The sequence below is a fragment of the Erythrolamprus reginae genome, chromosome 2 (genome assembly GCF_031021105.1).
Source record: "Erythrolamprus reginae isolate rEryReg1 chromosome 2, rEryReg1.hap1, whole genome shotgun sequence".
Lineage (NCBI taxonomy): Eukaryota > Metazoa > Chordata > Lepidosauria > Squamata > Dipsadidae > Erythrolamprus > Erythrolamprus reginae.
The window spans coordinates 10,481,318-10,504,055 of NC_091951.1; the positions used below are offsets into that span (position 1 = coordinate 10,481,318).

Consider the following 22,738-nt stretch of genomic DNA (forward strand, 5'->3'; position numbering starts at 1 on the left):
TCAGTAGCCTGCAGTACAGTGATCCCCCGGTTATTGCGTCCCCAACCATTGCGAACAGGGTAATTTGCGATTTTTGAACCCGGAAGTCAAAACACCATCTACGCATGCGTGCCCTTTTTTTCTATGGGCACGCATGCGTAGATGGGGCCCGGCAGATCAGCTGCTGGGCGGCTTCCCTGGGTCTTCCCCCTCTTGCTGGCGGGAGGGCGAGCAGCGGGCATCAGCAAGGAGTTTCCCCACCGCCCACGCAAACTCCTCGCTGCCGCCCCGCCCTTCGCCCGCCCACGCCGTTCATTCTCGCCGCTTTCGAGCTGAGTCCTGAAGCGAATTCGCTCCAGGACTCAGCTCGAAAGCGCCGAGAGCCAGCGGGGACAAGCCGTTCGCTGGCGCTGGCTGTCGGCGCTTTTGAGCTGAGTCCTGAAGCGAATTCGCTCCAGGACTCAGCTCGAAAGTGCCAAGAGCCAGCGGGAACAAGCCGTTCGCTGGCGCTGGCTGTCGGCGCTTTTGAGCTGAGTCCTGAAGCGAATTCGCTCCAGGACTCAGTTCGAAAGCGCCGACAGCCAGCGGGGACAAGCCGTTCGCTGGCGCTGGCTGTCGGCGCTTTTGAGCTGAGTCCTGAAGCGAATTCGCTCCAGGACTCAGCTCGAAAGCGCCGACAGCCAGCGGGGACAAGCCGTTCGCTGGCGCTGGCTGTCGGCGCTTTTGAGCTGAGTCCTGAAGCGAATTCGCTCCAGGACTCAGCTCGAAAGCGCCGACAGCCAGCGGGGACAAGCCGTTCGCTGGCGCTGGCTGTCGGCGCTTTTGAGCTGAGTCCTGAAGCGAATTCGCTCCAGGACTCAGCTCGAAAGCGCCGAGAGCCAGCGGGGACAAGCCGTTCGCTGGCACTGGCTGTCGGCGCTTTTGAGCTGAGTCCTGAAGCGAATTCGCTCCAGGACTCAGCTCGAAAGCGCCGAGAGCCAGCGGGGACAAGCCGTTCGCTGGCGCTGGCTCTCGGCGCTTTTGAGCTGAGTCCTGAAGCGAATTCGCTCCAGGACTCAGCTCGAAAGCGCCGAGAGCCAGCGGGGACAAGCCGTTCGCTGGCGCTGGCTCTCGGCGCTTTTGAGCTGAGTCCTGAAGCGAATTCGCTCCAGGACTCAGCTCGAAAGCGCCGAGAGCCAGCGGGGACAAGCCGTTCGCTGGCGCTGGCTCTCGGCGCTTTTGAGCTGAGTCCTGAAGCGAATTCGCTCCAGGACTCAGCTCGAAAGCGCCGAGAGCCAGCGCCAGCGAACGGCTTGTCCGACGCCTGCCTGCCCGCTAGCGAGGAGCCGAAGATTGGGGGCGGCGCGGCTGTTTTAAAATGTCGCCTCCGGCATGGGGGGCTTGCCAGCACCCCCCGGACCCCCAACCCGGGTTTGGGGGGCTGCTAGGAAGCCCCCCATGCCGGCGGCGACGTTTTAAAACAGCCGCGCCGCCCCCAATCTTCGGCTCCTCGCTAGCGCTGCGGGAGTAAAAACACCATCTGCACATGCGCAGATGGTGTTTTTACTTCCGCAGCGCTACTTCGCGAAAACCCGCTCGTTGCGGGGGGTCCTGGAACGGAACCCTCGCAACGAGCGGGGGATCACTGTACAGCACTCTACTTGCTGCGCCACCCCCGGCTCAGATTTGTATGCCGCCCCTCTCCAAAGACTCGGGGCGGCTCACAACAGTAATAAACAATTTAGTACAAATCCAATAATCAAAAACTAAAGCTAAAACCCACTGTTATTTAAAAACAGTCAATACTACTCAATCATACCACATATAAATTTATTTATTTATTTATCTATTTATTTATTTATCAGATTTGTATGCCGCCCCTCTCTGCAGACTCGGGGCGGCTAACAGCAATAATAATACAATGTACACAAATCTAATATTTAAGCTAATTTAAAACCCCTATTTAAAAACCAATCATACATACTATCATACCATGCATAAATTTTATAAGCCTAGGTGGAGGAAGAGTCTCAATTCCCCCATGCCTGACGACAGAGGTGGGTTTTAAGGAGTTTATGATAGTCAACAAGAGAATGCATCAATTACCCCATGCTTGGCGACATAGGTAGGTCTTTCAGAGTCTTGCGGAAGGCGAGGAGGGTAGGGGCAGTTTGAATCTCCGGAGGGAGTTGATTCCAGGGGGCCGGGGCCACCACAGAGAAGGATCTTCCCCTGTGTCCCGCCAGATGACATTGTTTAGATGAATAGGTGTGGCAGACAACTATTCATTTCCCTGCCAGACAGACTTATTAGCCCACTGTGAGAGATAGAGAATTTTTTCCCAGGGTGCTGGCGCTCCTAATAAAGGAATAATTGATTTTTTTTAATTTTATTATTATTATTATTATTATTATTATTATTATTATTATTATTATTATTATTATTAATTAGATTTGTATGCTGCCCCTCTCCGTAGACTCAGAAGGTTTGTCATGTTTGGAAGCTGGGTCAGAACAACAGTGCTCAACCTGTGGTACAGTGTCCCCCAGGCTATACATGTGCAGTGTTAAAATATTCCAGAGTTGTTCTCTCTACAGAACCCCCAGTGGCTGAGCTAACCTGCAGGATCCAGAAGCTGGTGACCCTTGTCTGCAGAGTCTATGGCTTCTATCCCAAAGAGGTGAACGTCACCTGGAGGAAAGATGGAGAAGTCTGGAAGAAAAATATTTCCTGGGCAGGAATTTTTCCTAACTCAAATGGGACATACCATACCTGGCTGAGCATCGAAATTGACCCGGAGGAGAAGAGGGACCATTATCGCTGCTACGTGGAACATGCTGGGCTGCCAGAGCCTCTGATCGTGGCCTGGGTCGAATCTGGTGAGAGAAAGGGGAGGAGGCAGGGGTGGGCAGCAGGCAGGATGGGGGTGGAACGCAGTTCCACCAGTGGAAATCAAGCTGAATATTGGCAGTTCTGTCTTAGCAAAAACTTCAGAAGAGAAGGATTTAGGGGTAGTGATTTCTGACAGTCTCAAAATGGGTGAGCAGTGTGGTCAGGCGGTAGGAAAAGCACGTAGGATGCTTGGCTGCATAGCTAGAGGTATAACAAGCAGGAAGAGGAAGATTATGATCCCGCTATATAGAGTGCTGGCGAGACCACATTTGGAATACTGTGTTCAGTTCTGGAGACCTCACCTACAAAAAGATATTGACAAAATTGAACGGGTCCAAAGATGGGCTACAAGAATGGTGGAAGGTCTTAATCATTAAACGGATCAGGAAAGACTTAATGAACTCAATCTGTATAGTCTGGAGAACAGAAGGGAAAGGGGGGACATGATCGAAACATTTAAATATGTCAAAGGGTTAAATAAGGTCCAGGAGGGAAGTGTTTTTAATAGGAAAGTGAACACAAGAACAAGGGGACACAGTCTGAAGTTAGTTGGGGGAAAGATCAAAAGCAACATGAGAAATTATTATTTTACTGAAAGAGTAGTAGATCCTTGGAACAAACTTCCAGCAGACGTGGTAGATAAATCCACAGTAACTGAATGTAAACATGCCTGGGATAAACATATATCCATCCTAAGATAAAATACAGGAAATAGTATAAGGGCAGACTAGATGGACCATGAGGTCTTTTTCTGCTGTCAGCCTTCTATGTTTCTATGAATGCACAGCTCCAGCTGACCAGCAGCAGTCACTTCCTGGAGTACAGGTCTTGGATCAGCTCTCCTTTTTTTCCTTGCTGCTGCTGCTGCTGTGCGCTCCTTGCTTTTTCCCTCTTTCCTCCTTCTTGGCCTTGGATGAGCTTACCTCTCTCCTGCCCGGCTCCCCTCCAGCCTCACATGGCACCTCCCAAGACCAGGAAGGAGGAAAGAGGAAAAAAGCGAGGAGCGTGCAGCAGCAGCAGCAGCAGGGGGAAAAAGGAGAGCTGAGCTGTGCTAAAGTAGTCTGGGCTGTGGTCTTTTTCCCCTCGTGAAGCCTCCGCCTGCAGCTGAGATAAAAAGGCATCATGCAGCAATAATAACCTTGTGATGCTCCCTCGGCTTTCCGATGTTTTTAAATCCCCCCTTCCCGTCTTCCTCCTCCTTCTCAGAAAGCGGCTGGGAGACAAGCACCAGCAGGATTTGTGGGGGGTTCCTTTTCCTTCCCCATCTTTTCTCAACAGCTGATTGGCACCTGTTTGCCTAGCTACCCAGCCTGAGGTGGAGAGCAACCCATGAAAGAGAGCATGGGAAATGTGAAACAAATTGTCACTTCAGCAAGCAACAGTGGTGAGGTTGTATGTTGAGGACTTAACAGTTCACTTGAACGATGTTGATCATTCAAACCACTCCCACCCAGTCACATGACCATCAAGCCACACCCTCAAAATAAGCCACACCCGCAGTGTGGCAGTAAAACTTTTGGCTGCCCATTACTAAGAGGAGGGGATACCAGTTGAACCTGAGAAAACTTGTCCTTTGAATGGTTATACAACATAATGAACGAGGTAATGGAGTTTCCTCTGGATGCTGTGGTTCTTAAATTAAGAGCCATGATGGGGCAGTGGTTAGAATGCAGTACTGCAGGCTACTTCTGCTGACCGCCGGCTATCAGCAGTTTGATTCTTACCAGGTTCAAGGTTGACTCAGCCTCCCATACTTCTGAGGTGGGTAAAATTAGGACCACCGTTCCCTGTAGGCTGCGCACGCCTGTGCCAGTACACCCCAAAACGCCTCCCCCCGCATACCCTTTTCCAAGGGCGCACACGGAGCTGCGGCTGCCCCTCACCTCCTCCACGCCTCTAGCCCCCTCGCGCCCATGGCTACTCGCCGCTGCCCCTCGCCTGCCCGCCCGATCCGCCTCTCTTTCTCCTCCGCTTCCCGCCTTGGGGCGCGGCTCCTCCCGCTTTTGTCCCAGGCTCTCAGTGAGGGGACTGCAGGAGAGGTGGGGCAGGCATTCTTACAGCGTGGGCCGGCAAAGGTGATTTTCAATGTCGGGCGCGCGGGCCAGCGCGCGCTCTCCCCATCCCCCTGCCAGCTTGCCCGGAACATTCAAAGTAAGAAAAACCTTCGCCGGGGCAGGCGTTCTCACAGCGGGTGCCGACATTGAAAATCACTTTCGCTGGGCTCCGGAGAACGAGAGAGAATGAGAGCGACAGAGCAAGAGAGAGAGAAAGTGAGAAAGAGAGAGAGAGAGAAAGGGGGAGAAAGAGATAGCAAGAGAGATAGAACGAGAGAGAGAAAGAGTGAGAGAAAGAAAACAAGAAAGAGTGTGTGAGAGAGAAAGCAAGAGAGAGAGAGAGAAAGAAAACAAGAGAGAGAAAGTGAGAAAAAGAGAGAGAGAGCAAGAGGGGAGAGAGAGAGGAAGGAAGAGAGTGAGAGAGCGGAAGAAAGCAAGAGAGAGAGAGAAGAGTGGAAGGAAGAGAGAGAAATGATAGAAAAAAGGGGAGAAAAAAAGAGAAATGAGAAAATGATTGAGGCAGAGAATGACAGGAAAGAGAGAGAAACAGAGACAGAAGTGACTCTTGATTTAAAGCATATGGTAAAAGTACTTAAATAATAACAGAGAAAAAAACCCCAGCCCTCACCTGTTTTTATTAATAGTTATGCTTTTGGTTTTGCTGGTTGTTTTAGTTTTAATAAATTATTAATTTCTTTTAATAAAAAAGAAGGGATATTTTTCTTATTTATTTATTTATTTATTTATAGAAACATAGAAACATAGAAGTCTGACGGCAGAAAAAGACCTCATGGTCCATCTAGTCTGCCCTTATACTATTTTCTGTATTTTATCTTAGGATGGATATATGTTTATCCCAGGCATGTTTAAATTCAGTTACTGTGGATTTATCTACCACATCTGCTGGAAGTTTGTTCCAAGGATCTACTACTCTTTCAGTAAAATAATATTTTCTCATGTTGCTTTTGATCTTTCCCCCAACTAACTTCAGATTGTGTCCCCTTGTTCTTGTGTTCACTTTCCTATTAAAAACACTTCCCTCCTGGACCTTATTTAACCCTTTAATATATTTAAATGTTTCGATCATGTCCCCCCTTTTCCTTCTGTCCTCCAGACTATACAGATTGAGTTCATTAAGTCTTTCCTGATACGTTTTATGCTTAAGACCTTCCACCATTCTTGTAGCCCGTCTTTGGACCCGTTCAATTTTGTCTATATCTTTTTGTAGGTGAGGTCTCCAGAACTGAACACAGTATTCCAAATGTGGTCTCACCATCATTCTATATAGTGGGATCATAATCTCCCTCTTCCTGCTTGTTATACCTCTAGCTATGCAGCCAAGCATCCTACTTGCTTTCCCTACCGCCTGACTGCACTGTTCACCCATTTTGAGACTGTCAGAAATCACTACCCCTAAATCCTTTTCTTTTGAAGTATTTGCCAACACTGAACTGCCAATACAATACTCAGATTGAGGATTCCTTTTCCCCAAGTGCATTATTTTACATTTGGAAACATTAAACTGCAGTTTCCATTGCTTAGACCATTTATCTAGTAAAGCTAAATCATTTACCATATTACAGACGCCTCCAGGAATATCAACCCTATTGCACACTTTAGAGTCATCGGCAAATAGGCAAACCTTCCCTACCAAACCTTCCCCTATGTCACTCACAAATATATTAAAAAGAATAGGACCCAGAACAGATCCTTGTGGCACACCGCTTGTAACCTGACTCTGCTCAGAATACTCGCCATTAACAATAACTCTCTGATGTCTACGCTTCAGCCAGCTGCAAATCCATTGAACTATCCAGGGATTAAGTCCAATCTTCACTAATTTATCTATCAGCTCTTTATGTGGAACCGTATCAAAGGCTTTGCTGAAGTCCAGGTAGGCAATATCCACGGCACCACCTTCATCCAACACCTTTGTGACATAGTCAAAGAAATCAATGAGATTAGTCTGACATGATTTGCCTTCAGTAAAGCCATGCTGATTAGGGTCTAATAAGTTATTGTTTTTTAGGTGCTGATTTATCCTCTTTTTGAGTAGAGTCTCCATCATTTTAACTACAACTGATGTCAAGCTAACTGGCCTGTAGTTACCAGCTTCTTCTCTACTGCCCTTCTTGTGAATAGGCACAACACTGGCCATTCTCCAATCCTCAGGAACTTCTCCTGTTAACAAGGATTGGTTAAACAAATCAGTCAGGGGGGTAGCAATGACAGATCTGAGTTCTTTAAGAACTCTGGGGTGGATGCCATCTGGACCCATTGCCTTATTTATCTTTAATCGTTCAAGTTCTTCTAAGACATCGGCTTCTAAGATCACTGGAGCTGAATCCGTACAGCTGGAAGCAATGCTATATCCCTCTATAGTATTATTTTGTAAGGTGTCTTTTGAGAAAACTGAACAGAAGTAGCTATTGAAATGGTCAGCGATCTCCTTATTCCCATTAATGCATGTATTATTCCCGGTACTAAGCTTCGTGATGCCGCAGTTTTTCTTCTTCTTATCATTAATATATCTGAAGAAGGTTTTATCCCCCTTCTTTACAGATTTGGCAATTTCTTCCTCTTTTGAGGCTTTAGCAGCATATATTATCTGTTTCGCCTCCTTCTGTCTCATTTTATATACCTCCCTATCAGCTATACTTCCAGACTCTTTATACCTCCTATAGGCAGCCTTTTTTTCATTGACTATAGCCCTTACATCATTGCTAAACCATAGCGGTTTCTTCTTCCTTTTACCTTTAGTTATTTGTCTTACATACAGTCCAGTGGCTTTTAAGATGGCCTTTTTTAATACAGTCCACTGGATGCTCGCTCCTGCCATTTTATCCCTCCCCTTTAATTCATTATCTAAATATTCTCCCATTGCATTAAAATTTGTTTTTCTGAAATCCAATACTTTGGTTGCATTATAGGATTGCTCACAATGAGTTTTTACATCAAACCACAAACATAGATGGTCACTGCAACCTAAATTTTCTCCCACCTTGACATCTGAAACCCAATTCCCATTCGTAAAAACTAAATCTAGAATATTCTCCCCTCTAGTTGGTGTCTTAACCAGCTGTGCCAGAGCTGCTCCTGTAAAGGCCTCTACTATATTCTTACTTTTGCATGTAAGGGCACTGGGGATATTCCAGTCAACATCAGGCATGTTGAAATCACCCATAACCACAATATCTCCCTTTACTGCCATTTGGGTAATTTCATCCACCATCTTGTTGTCATATTCCTCGGATTGCCCTGGAGGCCTATAGATCACCCCAATTCTAATGACAGAACCTTCTTTATTTTGCATGCAAATCCAGAGAGTCTCTAGATCTTGACACGTATTTTGAATTAGTGTTGTTTTTAGACTTTCTTTAATATAAATGGCTACTCCACCTCCCCTTCTCTCTATTCTATCCTTCCTATACAGTGTATATCCTGGTATGGATATTTCCCATTCATTAGAATCCTTAAACCATGTCTCAGTTATGGCAACCAGATCCAAATTATCTCTAGATATTATGGCCATTAATTCACAGAGCTTGTTGCTCAAGCTTCGAGCATTTGTGCACATTACCCGAAGAACATTATTTTCGTTATTAGTTTGCCCCTTATCATCAACAACTACATCTATATTATTTGCAGCTCCCTTTTCATAAGCTTCCAAAAACTGCTTTATCCTCATTGGTCGGGGACAGAAATCACCCACATCAGTTACATCTCTGTCCCCTTTACCTAGTTTAAATGCCTGTCCAAAAAAGTTCTGAATTCCTCACCGAGCACCTGGGTACCTCTGTATGATGGATGCAAACCATCCCTCTTAAACAACTCCCAATTAGACCACCTACTGACATCATGACTTACATAGCCAAAACCTTCAGCTTTACACCACTGCCTTAACCACACATTAAACTCTCTGATACACGTTGTTTTATCCTCTTGGCCACAAACCAGTAACACCTCTGAGAATTTATTTATTTATTTATTTATTTATTTATTTATTTATTTATTTCTATGCCGCCCAGTCCCAAGGGGACTGCCGCTCAGACACTATACCTTTCTGCCCACACCGGAAAAAAAATTGAGGGAACATTGATTAGGACCTAGATTATTGGGGGCAGTATGCTGACTCTCTAAGCCACTTAGAGATGACTGTAAAAACATATTGTACTGCCCACACCCTCCTTGCCTTCCACAAGAATCTGAAAACCTATTTATGCCATCAGGCTTGGGCTCATTAAACCCTAGCCTCTGGCCAAGGAGGGTGTGGGCAGTACAAGTGCGATATATAAGTGCTATTGCTATTATTTTGGCCATGGGTTGAATTCACTCAACAGGCCAAGCCCCGAAAGACCCTATCCTACATTAAATTGAACCCTTGACCAGGTCCAGTGTATTCGGCCATTCAGACCTTTGTGTAAATCTGAGCTGGTGGGTTAAGGCCATCTGAAAGAACAAAAAAGTTCGGAGCAGGGTTCCCTAATACCCGGATTGCAGACAGATGTGGTTTCCTATTGGTGCATTAACTCCGATAGTGGCCCACCAATGATGCAGTTTTGGCACGATGGCTCCGGTGCTGTCTTTGCCGGTCTGTGCACACTGCCATTTTTTTTTATTTCTGTAATTTTCAGCAATTTTTTGGTTCTCTGACCATGCACAGAAGTAAAATCATCCCTTCTGTGCATGCCCTCAGCCGCCCTGAGTCCCATCGGGATTGGGAGGCATAGAAGTCATATCCATCCATCCATCTATCCATCCATCCCTCGAATGAATGAATGAATGTGCGGAAGTAAAATCATGCAAAGGGACCCACGAAATGTCGCAATGCTCAATGATAGCAAAAGGTAAGAGGAACCCACCCCTGATCAGAGACCAGTACTGGCCCATGGCCTGTTGGAAACCAGGCTACGCAAGCTGCAAGCGAGTGTGCAAAGGTTCATTTGTGCATGCGTGTGAGCTAAGCTGTGCATGCGAAACCATCCCAATCCCCCTTGCCGCTGCCACCTCTTTTCCTATCGATCCATGGAGCAAGAAAGGTTGGTGACCCTTGACATAAAGAGTGGTATGTAAAGCTTGACTCTGGTGGGATGCCAGAAGAATGAGTATCTATCCATCCATCCATCCACCCACCCTCTCCGAGGATTCGGGGTGGCTCAACATATACACACAAAAAAGTACAGTGGTACCTCATCATACGAACTTAATTGGTTCCAGGAGGTTCGTAAGGTGAAAAGTTTGTAAGATGAAACAATGTTTCCCATAGGAATCAATGTAAAAGCAAATAATGCGTGCAAATCCTTCAGGAAAATCCCAAACTTTAGAAGGGAGGCGAACAGAGGGCAGGGAGGAGCAGCTAAAGGGGGCGGGTGGAAGAAGCAAGGCTAGGCTAAAGGGTGAGTGGGAAGGAAGAAAGGCAAGGGGGGGGGCGCCCCTCCCTTTTCTTTTTTCAAAAGACACTGTTTCAGTGCCTTTGCAAACATGCAAAATCTTTACTCCTCAAAGCTGCCCCTCCCTTTTCTTTCTTAAAAAGACACCGTTTCAGTGCCTTTGCAAGCATGCAAAATCTTTACTCCTCCAAGCTGCCCCTCCCTTTTCTTTCTTCAAAAAAGGGGGGGGGAAGAAACCCCTTCATCCCAGCAGCAGCTGCTTGGGTTCGTAAGGTGAAAATAGTTCGGAAGAAGAGGTAAAAAAATCTTAAAACACCAGGTTCGTATCTTGAAAAGTTCGTTAGAAGAGGCGTTCGTAAGATGAGGTACCACTGTACAATGAAACATCTGAAATCCAATTAATATAAATTACTAATCTAAAAACCATTGTAAAATCCATAAAACATTTATTTATATATTTTTTTATTAATTGAACATATGCCGCCCCTCTCCGTGGCCTTGGGGTGGCTCTCAACATTTTAGTAAAAAATACAATAAATAAAACATTCTAGGCCAAGTAATGGGATAATAACTTTAAAAAATTTATTTAAACTAAACATTTAAAATCAAAAAGTCACACGCATACTATCACACCAGATACATTCATTGGGCAGAGGCTGGGATTTAATGACCCCAGCCTGGCGACATTAATGTGTTTTCAAATTCTTACAGAAGGCAAGGTGGGTGGGGGCAGTGCTAATCTCTGGGGGGAGTTGATTCCAGAGGGCCGGGGCTCCCACAGACAAAGCTCTTCCTCTAGGCCCCACCAGCTGGCATTGTCCGGTTGACAGGACCCTGAGAAGACCAACTCTGTACGACCTAACCGGACACTGAGATTCGTACGGCAGAAGGTGGTCTTGGAGATACAGTATTCCCTTGCTTTTCGCGGGGGATGCGTTCCGAGACCGCCCGCAAAAGTCGAATTTCCGCGAAGTAGAGATGCGGAAGTAAATACACTATTTTTGGCTATGAACAGTATCACAAGCCTTCCCTTAACACTTTAAACCCCATAATTGCAATTTTCCATTCCCTTAGCAACCATTCAAATTATTACTCACCATGTTTATTTATTAAAGTTTATTGAAAAAAATATTTATTAAAGGCAGACAAAAGTTTGGCGATGACATATGATGTCATCGGGTGGGAAAAACCGTGGTATAGGGAAAACACCCACGAAGTATTTTTTAATTAATATTTTTGAAAAACCGTGGTATAGACTTTTCGCGAAGTTCGAACCTGCAAAATCAAGGGAACACTGTAATCATTAAAAATCATTCCTTCAGATTCAGTCAACAAACGTACAACATACTCGTTGGCCAGAGGCTAGAGTTTAATGACCCCAAGTCTGATGGCATAAATAGGTTTTCAGATTCTTGCGGAAGGCGAGGAGGGTGTGGGCAGTACAAATCTCTCTGGGGAACTGACTCCAGAGGGCTGGGGCCTCTGGATATAGTATGGAAAGGCAAGTATATTTTGATTGCATGTCAAAATCTTTGAGTTAGAAGTGTCCCTTGAGCTCACCCAATCCACCCCATGCTCAGATCAGTCATCCAATTTAAACCATCCCAGAAAGATGGCTGTGTGGCTCCTTATGGGCAAATCCACCATCTCCTTGGATCAGAAGTTCTGCACCTACTATTAAGATAATTGTAGAGTGCTGTCCCTTGGTTCACTCCAAGGGAAGAGAAATCCCAGGGCTCCTCCAGTAATTTTACCCTTTATCCCAAACAGCCAGCATCTTGGGGATCTTGACTGCAGTCATGGTGCCTGTGGTAGCCCTCACGGGAGTGGTGATCTTCTACATTGGTAAGTAACTCTTGAGTGGGGCTTGGGGTACACCATTCACAAAAAGTGCAGACTGCCAACTTCCAGGCCCCCAAACCAGATACACCTAGTCCTTGGTTTACAACAGTTCAGCCCAAAATTTGTCTTGAAAAGCAAGACATTTGTTAAGTCAGTTTTGTCCCATTGCACGCCCTTTCGTCTCGCAGCTGTCCTTCCCCATTGACTGTGGGTGTCGAAGTCACAAAAGATTATCATTTTCCTCTGGAAATCCATTCCTACTCCCACACCATTCTGTCAGGAATTAAAAAGCCTGAGGTAATATCATAATGCAGAAAGTAGGTCTCAGTTAAGAATGCTGAGTCATTCAGAGGCAGTTGAGTGTGGAGCTCTTTCTCTCTGTTCGCTGTTAGCTGTATTCTGTTGCTGTTCATGAGAAGTGTGCTTTGAAGAAGCTGTAATGCTGTATAAGTTGGTTCCTGTGAGTTATTGAACTAAGATAGTTGTAGCAAGGTACTAGTAAGATACTAGTTTATTGTATGTATAGTATAGATTTATTTATTTATTTGTTTGTTTGTTTGTTTGTTTATTTATTTATTAGATTTGTATGCCGCCGCTCTCCGAAGACTCAGGGCGGCTAACAACAATATAAAGAGACAATGTAAACAAATCTAATATTAAAAATAATCTTTAAAACCCCAATTTAAAGAACCACTCATACATACAAGCATACCATGTATAAATTCTATAAGCCTAAGGGGAAGGGAAATTACAATTCTCCCATGCCTGACGACAGAGGTGGGTTTTAAGGAGCTTGCGAAAGGCAAGGAGGGAAGGGGCAACTCTTATATCTGGGGGGGAGCTGGTTCCAGAGGGTCAGGGCCGCCACAGAGAAGGCTCTTCTTCTGGGTCCCGCCAAACGACATTGCTTAGTCGACGGGACCCGGAGAAGGCCAACTCTGTGGGACCTAACCGGTCGCTGGGATTCGTGCGGCAGAAGGCTGTCCCGGAGATATTCTGGTCCGATGCCATGAAGGGCTTTATAGGTCATAACCAACACTTTGAATTGTGACCAGAAATTGATCGGCAACCAATGCAGACTGCGGAGTGTTGCTGTAACATGGGCATACCTTGGGAAGCCCATGATTGCTCTCGCAGCTGCATTCTGCACGATCTGAAGTTTCCGAACACTTTTCAAAGGTAGCCCCATGTAGAGAGCATTACAGTAGTCGAACCTCGAGGTGATGAGGGCATGAGTGACTGTGAGCAGTGAGTCCTGGTCCAGATAGGGCCGCAACTGGTGCACCAGGCGAACCTGGGCAAACACCCCCCTCGCCACAGCTGAAAGATTTTTCTCTAATGTGAGCTGTGGGTAGTAGTAGTATAAGAGAGTAAATATATTTTTAAATATATATTTTTCCACAACTTTCTACTGCTGCTGTGTTTCATTGAAGACATCAATTCAATTTCTACTGGTCTGTGGCTGGCTGGTTGGGTTGGTGGGCTGGCTGGACTGGTTTGCTGCTTGGGCACAAACTGACTAATCTCCACAAATGCAGCTCTGATACATTCAACGGGTGTTCATCCCAAATTGTATAGTTAAAAATCTAGAGGTTCTCATGTCATCCAGGTCATAGTTATCCCAAAGGTTTGTTTTTTCAGGGGGTAACTGGACTTTCTTGTTTTTCCTTTTGAAGATTTTCGCTTCTCATCGAAGAAACTTCTTCAGCTCTGACAAGATAGTGGGGAATGGAAGGATTTATGTTCCTTGCAGACAATGAATCGCCTTTGAAAGAAAAAATAATAAAGTCCAGTTGCCCCCTGAAAAAATAAACTTTTGGGACAATCATGACCTGGATGATTGAGAACTTCTACAGACCCTAAATCAGGGGTCCTCTAACTTGGCAACTTTAAGACTTGTGGACTTCAACTCCCAGAATTCTGGGAGTTGAACTCCACAAGTCTTAAAGTTGCCAAGCTTGAAGACCCCTGCCCTAAATTGTTGTTTCTCAACCTGGGCATTTGAAGATGAGTAGATTTCTGGCTGGGAACTTCTGGGAGTTGAAATGCATGTAAGCTGCCATGGTTGAGAAACATTGTCAACTTAAGTCAGAACATTATGTTTGGCTTGCTTTTAGCTTGGTTGTTTTGGTTTGCCAGCTGGGAGCTCTTATGCCTAACTGGTAGCATCACTGAGCCAAATTTGGGAGGCTTTAAGAAACAAATAGAGCTGGGTTTCATTAGTGCTGGGATGGGAGGCCACTAAGAAATCCTAGGCCTGCAGGCTGAAAGTGGTAAGTCCCAAGTTTTAATCAGCATTGAATCTGCTTAGCTTCTTTAAAGCCATCAAGCTTTAAAGCCATCAACCAATGATCACACCCATGGATTTAGGGCCTATTCCATTCTTCCAGGAGGCCCATTCTGAGGCTCTGAATTAATTAATTGATTTGATTTGATTTGATTTGTATGCCGCCCCTCTCCGCCCACTTGGGGCGGCTAACAACAATGATAAAAAATAACATGTAACAATCCAATTTAATAAAACAACTAAAAACCCTTATTATAAAAACCAAACATACACACAAACATACCATATATAACTTGTAATGGCCTAGGGGGAAGGAATATCCTAACTCCCCCATGCCTGGCGACAAAGGTGGGTCTTGAGTAATTTGGGGGCTGTTCTAATCTCTGGGGGGAGTTGATTCCAGAGGGCCGGGGCTGCCACAGAGAAGGCTCTTCCCCTGGGGTCCGCCAAATGACATTGTTTGGTCGACGGGACCCGGAGAAAGCCAACTCTGTGTGACCTTATCGGCCGCTGGGATTTGTGCGGTAGAAGGCGGTTCCGGATGTATTCTGGCCCAATGCCATGTAGAGCTTTAAATGTCATTACCAACACTTTGAATTGTGACCGATCGGCACCCAAAAGCCGAGGGGGAAATGAGGATCTCTGAAGTGGGAACCTTTAATTTCTGGATTTTGTCTTGCAGCCAAATGTGTTGGAGACAAGGGCAGAAAAATATCAAGTGAGTGACCATGAAATGTAATTTTGGGTGTGAGCTGCCTGGAGCCTCTGGGGAGGGAGGGAGGGAGGGAAAGAGAGAGAAAGAAAGAAAGAAAGAAAGAAAGAAAGAAAGAAAGAAAGAAAGAAAGAAAATTGGTACAGGTCAGATGGAAGGGAGAAAAATCCAGATTAGCCCAAATGAAGCTGTGGCAATGTATAATAATAATAATAATAATAATAATAATAATAATAATATAATAATAATAATAATAATAATAATAATAACAACAACAACAACAACAACAACAACAACAACAACAACAACAACTTATTAGATTTGTATGCCGCCCCTCTCCGGGAACTCTGAGCAGTATGTATGGCTTCCTAGCAATGGGAAATATAGGATCTTGCTACATAGAAGAAAGTTTGTTATGGATCAGTATATTTATTGATTTATAAATTACAATTTCTTAACTGCCCAGTAGCCAAATCTCTCTGGGCGGTTCAGAAAAATACAAACACACACATACACAGAAAGAGGGAGAAAGAGAGGTAAATGGAGAGAGAGAAACCGGGAGAGATAAAAAGAAAGAAACAGAGAGAGTAAAGAAATGGCTGATGTTTTTTTTCTTAAAAAAGAGGAATACACATGAGAGAAGCCCAGGACCTTGTGTTGCTTGTGTGCAAACTCTTCAATATATTGTCTGACTAAAGAAGATACCTTGCTTTGTCCTGAATCTTAATTTTTCTCATCTCTCTGTTACAGCCACCAGCCACGAATTTCAAATGCAGCCAGTGGTAAGTAGGGAGTGCAAGGCTATAAGATTATCTCTCTTTCATTGGAGGGAAAAAATAAAATCTCTGGTACTGGAGCAAAATATTGTACATTCGTATGTATGTATGTATGTATGTATGTATGTATGTATGTATGTATGTATGTATGTATGCATTTAGTTAGTTAGTTAGTTAGTTAGTTAGTTAGTTAGTTAGTTAGTTAGTTAGTTAGTTAGTCCAATACACAATGAGGGTTTTAGTGGGTATATATCTATATACACATAGTAAAATACACGATGAAGGTTATAGAGGAGATACTCATAGTAAAATATATCTAAGAAATAATAGAAAAGAAGGTATAGTAATAGAACATATCAATGAAAGAATAGAAGAAGAGATAGAGGAATAGAAGAAAGGTATAGAAGACATAGGAAAGCAATAGGACAGGGGACGGAAGGCACTCTAGTGCACTTGTACTCGCCCCTTACTGACCTCTTAGGAATCTGAATAGGTCAACCGTAGATAATCTAAGGGTAAAGTATGTCTGTCTGTCTGTCTGTCTGTCTGAAAATGAAATTTATTTAGCTGCTCATCTTAACTGAAAGTGATTCTGGGCAATACACAACAATCATGTTTTAATATTCTCCTACCTTGGAATGTACAGTAGTCTGGATTCCCAGGAGGGAGGGGCTGCGATCTCTCAGATCACCCCATCCACAGCTACATTGCCTTATGGGGACCCCTTGTCAGCCTAAATACAACATATTGCACTGCTCCTCAGAACTTATTTATTTATTTATTCAATTTTTATGCCGCCCTTCTCCTTAGACTCAGGGCGGCTTGCAACATGTTAGCAATAGCACTTTTTAACAGAGCCAGCCTATTGCCCCCACAATCCGGGTCCTCATTTTACCCACCTCAGAAGGATGGAAGGCTGAGTCAACCTGGAGCCGGTGATGAGATTTGAACCGCTGACCTTCAGATCTACAGTCAGCTTCAGTGGTCTGCAGTACCGCACTCTACCTGTTGCGCCACCCTGGCTCCTTGCACTGCAGGGGTGGGTTCTAATTTACCTCACTGCTAGTTCACTTCGCTGTGCTGAAAAATCAGACCCCCCCCCCCCCCCAAAAAAATCTGAAAACAAGATGGCGATGTGTACACATTGCCAGAAACTCGGCTTCTGCGCATGTGCAGAAGGAAAAAAAAATCAGGATTTTTTTTAAAAAATTCAAAATTCCCTCACAGACCAGAATTAACCAAACTGGTTCCATGACATTATTGTGACACCATCTTCTTTTTAACTTCTGGGAGGGGGGATTTTTTAATTTTTTCCCCCCTCAGTTTTTTCCCCCCTTCTCTTCTGCCCATGTGCAAAAGCTGAGTTTCTGGCATTGTGTGTGGCGTCGCCATTTTGTTTTTGGTATTTTTGGGGGGGGGGATGTTTGGGATTTCTTGCCATATATGTTTTTATTCTGATCCAGCTTCCCAAAAACTCCTCTGTAGTTGAAGCAATGGTTATTTTATTAGGAGTGCCAGCAACCCCAGTAAAAAGTTTATCTTTCACCTCAGGCTAAAAGGTCCGTCGATCAGGGAGATGAATAGTTGTCTGCCGCATTTATTCATCTCTGCCCCCTGCCTTTTATCCCCAGAGCTAGAGAGGGCCTTTGCTATTAGTGGTGGCTCTTCTGTCCTGAGGACCAGCACATAGAAACATAGAAGTCTGACGGCAGAAAAAGACCTCATGGTCCATCTAGTCTGCCCTTATACTATTTTCTGTATTTTATCTTAGGATAGATATATGTTTATCCCAGGCATGTTTAAATTCAATTACTGTGGATTTACCAACCACGTCTGCTGGAAGTTTGTTCCAAGGATCTACTACTCTTTCAGTGAAATAATATTTCCTCATGTTGCTTTTGATCTTTCCCCCAACTAACTTCAGATTGTGTCCCCTTGTTCTTGTGTTCACTTTCCTATTAAAAACACTTCCCTCCTGGACCTTATTTAACCCTTTAACATATTTAAATGTTTCGATCATGTCCCCCCTTTTCCTTCTGTCCTCCAGACTATACAGATTGAGTTCATTAAGTCTTTCCTGATACGTTTTATGCTTAAGACCTTCCACCATTCTTGTAGCCCGTCTTTGGACCCGTTCAATTTTGTCAATATCTTTTTGTAGGTGGGGTCTCCAGAACTGAACACAGTATTCCAAATGTGGTCTCACCAGCGCTCTATGCAGCAGGATCATAATCTCCCTCTTCCTGCTTGTTATACCTCTAGCTATGCAGCCAAGCATCCTACTTGCTTTCCATACCGCCTGACTGCATTGTTCACCCATTTTGAGTCTGTCAGAAATCACTATCCCATAATCCTTCTCTTCTGAAGTTTTTGCTAACACAGAACTGCCGATACAATACTCAGATTGAGGATTCCTTTTCCACAAGTGCATTATTTTACATTTGGAAACATAGATTTCCATTGCTCTCCTCTTTTCTGCCTTCTGTGCATCCACCCATCAGGCACTGGACCCAGCTGTTCCTCCTTTTCCTCATCAGCCACCTCCAGATGTGGGGACTGTTGACTCCATCTGAGGGCTGATGAATGGCCCAGGCTCCACCTCCCCCCCCCCCGTCTCTCCCTCCCTTCCTCCCAGGTCCATTCCCTTTTTCCCCTAGGAGCTTTCAGAATGCTTTGATGCTGATTCTGACTCCCATACTTCCATCTCTGATTTGGCTGCTGGAGGGTGTTATGGATTCTGGTTAGAACTTTAGTTAAATTGGAAATAACGCTTACTGAATGCAGGATTTCATAAACAAAAACTCCCTCTTTATTTCTCCTCTCCTCCGTATTCAAAATGCATTACAGGCAGCCAAATTCCTTCCTCTCTTATCTTAACGATTATAGCACACCAAAGCATTCCTCCAGACCTCCTCCCTTATCTTAAGATTTATGTCTATGCAGCGTAGTTCAAAGCACTAAGAACAGTTGTTAAATAGCAGAGAATAACTTACTTACTTCGTAGCCATACCGGTACATGTCCATGATGAATTTACAACATTGAAAACTCCGCCCTTCTTCCCCACTGTCACCCGGACCTGACGAATAAATCACTTCAGTAATTAACCCGTTCCTCCCCTTAATATCTCTTCCCTAACACTTGTTCCCTGCGCCTTTGGACCCTTCTGAAATGCGGATTTAACCATCGATTGTCTGTCTCTTCTTCACTTGAGTCTGGACTCATAGCAACATCCTGTGGCTGGCCTCCCACCTGTTCTGACACCTGTAACCCAGGACCTGCCATTAATTCATAAACACTATCTGTATCAGAGTCATCAAACTCTTCGCCATCCTCCAACTGACCAGGAGTATATACAACAAAGGGGCAGGGACCTGACAGGCTACAAGACTTTTGCTTGTGTGGTGTGGTGTGGTGTGTTTCATGTTGGGAAAAGTATGTAAAGTAACCGATTGCAAGATTTTTCTTTTCACTATTTTGGAAACTACTTTCCTAGCTCAGAGGTTTGCCGAAAAGGGGAGGGAAATGTGGTTAGCTGACTGCTATGTCTCTGATAAGAATAGTCCTCAGTTCTAGGTGGTTGGCTCAATTTTTCTCCTGTTGTCTCCTCCTGTTGGTCTACCTCCCTCCCGAGGACTCTCAAAGTTTTTTTGTCTTTTGCCTACTAGTTGCAAGGCCAGGACCAGAGGCAGCAAGGCCAGGACCAGAAGCAGAAGACGGATGATAATGGAGGACTTCTAAAGAACGCGAATGAAGGCTGGGCCACTAGGACCTTTTTGTAATTCTTACTGATTCTGCCTTAAACTTCCCTGTGGCTTATTTTCAAGCTGAGATTTAACAATAGCAACAGAGTTGGAAGGGACCTTGGAGGTCTTCCAGTCCAGCCCCCTGCTTTGGCAGAAAACCCTACACTACTTCAGTCAGATGGTTATCCAACATCTTCTTAACAACTTCCGGTGTTGGAGCATTCACAACTTCTGGAGGCAAGCTGTTCCACTGATTAATTGTTCTCAGTGTCAGGAATTTTCTCCTTAGTTCTAAGTTGCTTCTCTCCTTGTTCAACTTCTATCCATTGCTTCTTGTTCTATCCTCAGGTGCTTTGGAGAATAGGTTGACTCCTTCTTTGTGGCAACTCCTGAGATATTGGAACACTGCTATCGTGTCTCGCCTGGTTCTTCTTTCCATTAAACTAGCCATGCCCAGTTCCTGCAGCCATTCTTCATATGTTTTAGCCGCTAGTCCTCTAATCCTCTTTGTTGCTCTTCTTTGCACTTTTTATAGAGTCTCAACATCGTTTTTGCATCATGGTGACCAAAACTGAATGCAGTATTCCAAGTATGGCCTTACCAAGGCCTTATAACACCACATGATATTGATTCTATCTTTCTGTTAATGCAGCCTAGAACTGTGTTGGCTTTTTTGGCAGCTGCTGCACACTGCTGGCTCATATTTAAATGGTTGTCCACTAGAACTCCAAGATCCCTCTCACAGTTATTACTGTTGAGCAATTTCACTCTGTTTCTATTTTTACACCTGCAAAGTGCAGACACTGTGAAATTAAGGCTTACAATGGTACCTTGGTATTCGTTGTAAATTGGTTTCAGGAGATGTGATAACTACAAAAAACTTTCCCCACTAGGATAATGTAGTGCATCAAAAGGCAGCTAAATTTCTCAGGGAAGGATTTAGAGGGTGGATGGGAAGTAGGAAGGAAGGAGAGAAAGGGGAAGGAGAAGCAAAGGGTAGTAGTAGAATGAGGGAGAAGGAGTAAGAAAATAGATAGTAGAGGCAGAATAGCCGCCTGAGATAGAAGGAGGGAAGTGAAGAAAGTTGGATACAAACGAAACAATATTTATTTTATTTATTTTATTTATTATTTAGATTTGTATGCCGCCCCTCTCCGCAGACTCGGGGCGGCTCACAGCAAAATAAAACAATTCATGACAAATCTAAATTATAATTTAAAATATTTTTAAAAAACCCATTTACTAAACAAACATACATACAAACATACCATGCATAAATTGTATATGCCCGGGGGAGATGTCTCAGTTCCCCCATGCCTGACGACAAAGGTGGGTTTTAAGGAGCTTACGAAAGGGAAGGAGAGTAGGGGCAGTTCTAATCTCTGGGAGGAGCTGGTTCCAGAGAGTCGGGGCCGCCACAGAGAAGGCTCTTCCCCTGGGGCCCGCCAACCAACATTGTTTAGTTGACGGGATCTGGAGAAGGCCCACTCTGTGGGAGCTAATCAGTCACTGGGATTTGTGCAGCAGAAGGCAGTCTCGGAGATATTCTGGTCCAATGCCATGAAGGGCTTTAAAGGTCATAACCAACACTTTGAATTGTGACTGGAAATTGATCGGCAACCAATGCAGACTGCGGAGTGTTGGTGAAACATGGGCATACTTAGAAAAGCCCATGATTGCTCTCGCAGCTGCATTCTGCACGGTCTGAAGTTTCCAAACACTTTTCAAAGGTAGCCCCATGTAGAGAGCATTACAGTAGTCGAACCATTACAGTAGTCGAATATAAAGCTAACCCAGAATGTGATCTAGTTTATTGTATTTAAATAATGATATATGTATGTTAAAATGTATTAAATGTATATGAAGTTGTATTTTGAATTTGGAGAAAAAATTAATAAAAAAAATTGGGGAAAAAAAAGAAGGTAAATTTTAGAGCTGTTTTCAAACGCACTGTGTTCACTGGAGAAAGCAATTCTGTTTGGAAGAGTTAGCGGTAAAAGGAAGCCAGGCTTCTAAAGAACACAGTGGATGGATACCATCAAAGCTGACACCAGCCGGAGCGTAGAACCACTCAAAGATTTAAAGCAAATTTGAAACCCGTGGAAAGACCTGGCCTACAGAATTGCCAAAAGACGGACACAACTCAATGGACACCATCATCATAAGATTGTTTTCCAATGACTACAGTTGTATTGCATGGACTGATTGGTCCGATTGTTACCCCAGTGAATCATAATTTGCTCAATGTTACAGGTGATCTTTCCTCCCACTGACTGTCTCATTGAGGGTTAGCCACCAAAGGACAAAAGTAAACAAAAAACAAAAAAAACCAAAATTCTGTGCTGTATTTGCACCTTTGAATATTTACACTGAATTTGAATTTTTGTATGTGGACAAGAAAAGAACAGAGTACAGTAATCCCTCGCTACTTTGCGGTTCATCTTTCGTGGATTCACTACTTCACGGGTTTTCAAAAGGGGCTTAAACCCTTTAAATTCATTAAAAATTTTAAATTTATTAAAAATTCATAAAATTCTTCTACAGTACTACTGTACTCTATTCAAGAAACTGGTAAGATATCACATGTAGTTCCAGCTGAGAAATATTATAGAATGATTGTTTAAAGCAAAGGGTGGGTTTTAAAAGTCCAAATACTTGTTAAATACATTAAAAAATATCTTTCTCTACTTCACAGAAATTCGTTTTTCACGGGTGGTATTTATTTATCTATCTATCTATCTATCTATTTATTTATTTATTAGATTTGTATGCCGCCCCTCTCCGCAGACTCGGGGCAGCTAACAACAATAAAAAGACAACGTAAACAAATCTAATATTAAAAAATCTAAAAACCCCAATTTAAGAGATCAGTCATACATACAGTCATACCATACATAAATTTTATAAGCCTAGGGGAAGGGAATATTTCAATTCCACCATGCCTGACGACAGAGGTGGGTTTTTAAGAGCTTACGAAAGGCAAGGAGGGTGGGGGCAACTCTGATATCTGGGGGGAGTTGGTTCCATAGGGTCGGGGCCGCCACAGAGAAGGCTCTTCCCCTGGGTCCCGCCAAACGGCATTG

The 22,738-nt window shown here is 44.2% G+C and overlaps 1 protein-coding gene across 1 annotated transcript in view; it reads left to right on the plus strand.

Moving 5' to 3' along the window:
• The window catches only part of LOC139159682 (major histocompatibility complex class I-related gene protein-like), a 32,092-nt gene extending 12,282 nt beyond the window's left edge, over nucleotides 1-19,810 (plus strand). The window contains exons 4-8 of the mRNA XM_070737008.1: nucleotides 2,556-2,837; nucleotides 12,065-12,139; nucleotides 15,106-15,141; nucleotides 15,886-15,917; nucleotides 19,578-19,810. Of these exons, the coding sequence (XP_070593109.1) occupies nucleotides 2,556-2,837; nucleotides 12,065-12,139; nucleotides 15,106-15,141; nucleotides 15,886-15,917; nucleotides 19,578-19,691 (539 nt within the window). The 3' untranslated portion in view covers nucleotides 19,692-19,810. The remainder of the gene's footprint in view (nucleotides 1-2,555; nucleotides 2,838-12,064; nucleotides 12,140-15,105; nucleotides 15,142-15,885; nucleotides 15,918-19,577) is intronic.
• The last annotated feature ends 2,928 nt before the right edge of the window (nucleotides 19,811-22,738 follow it).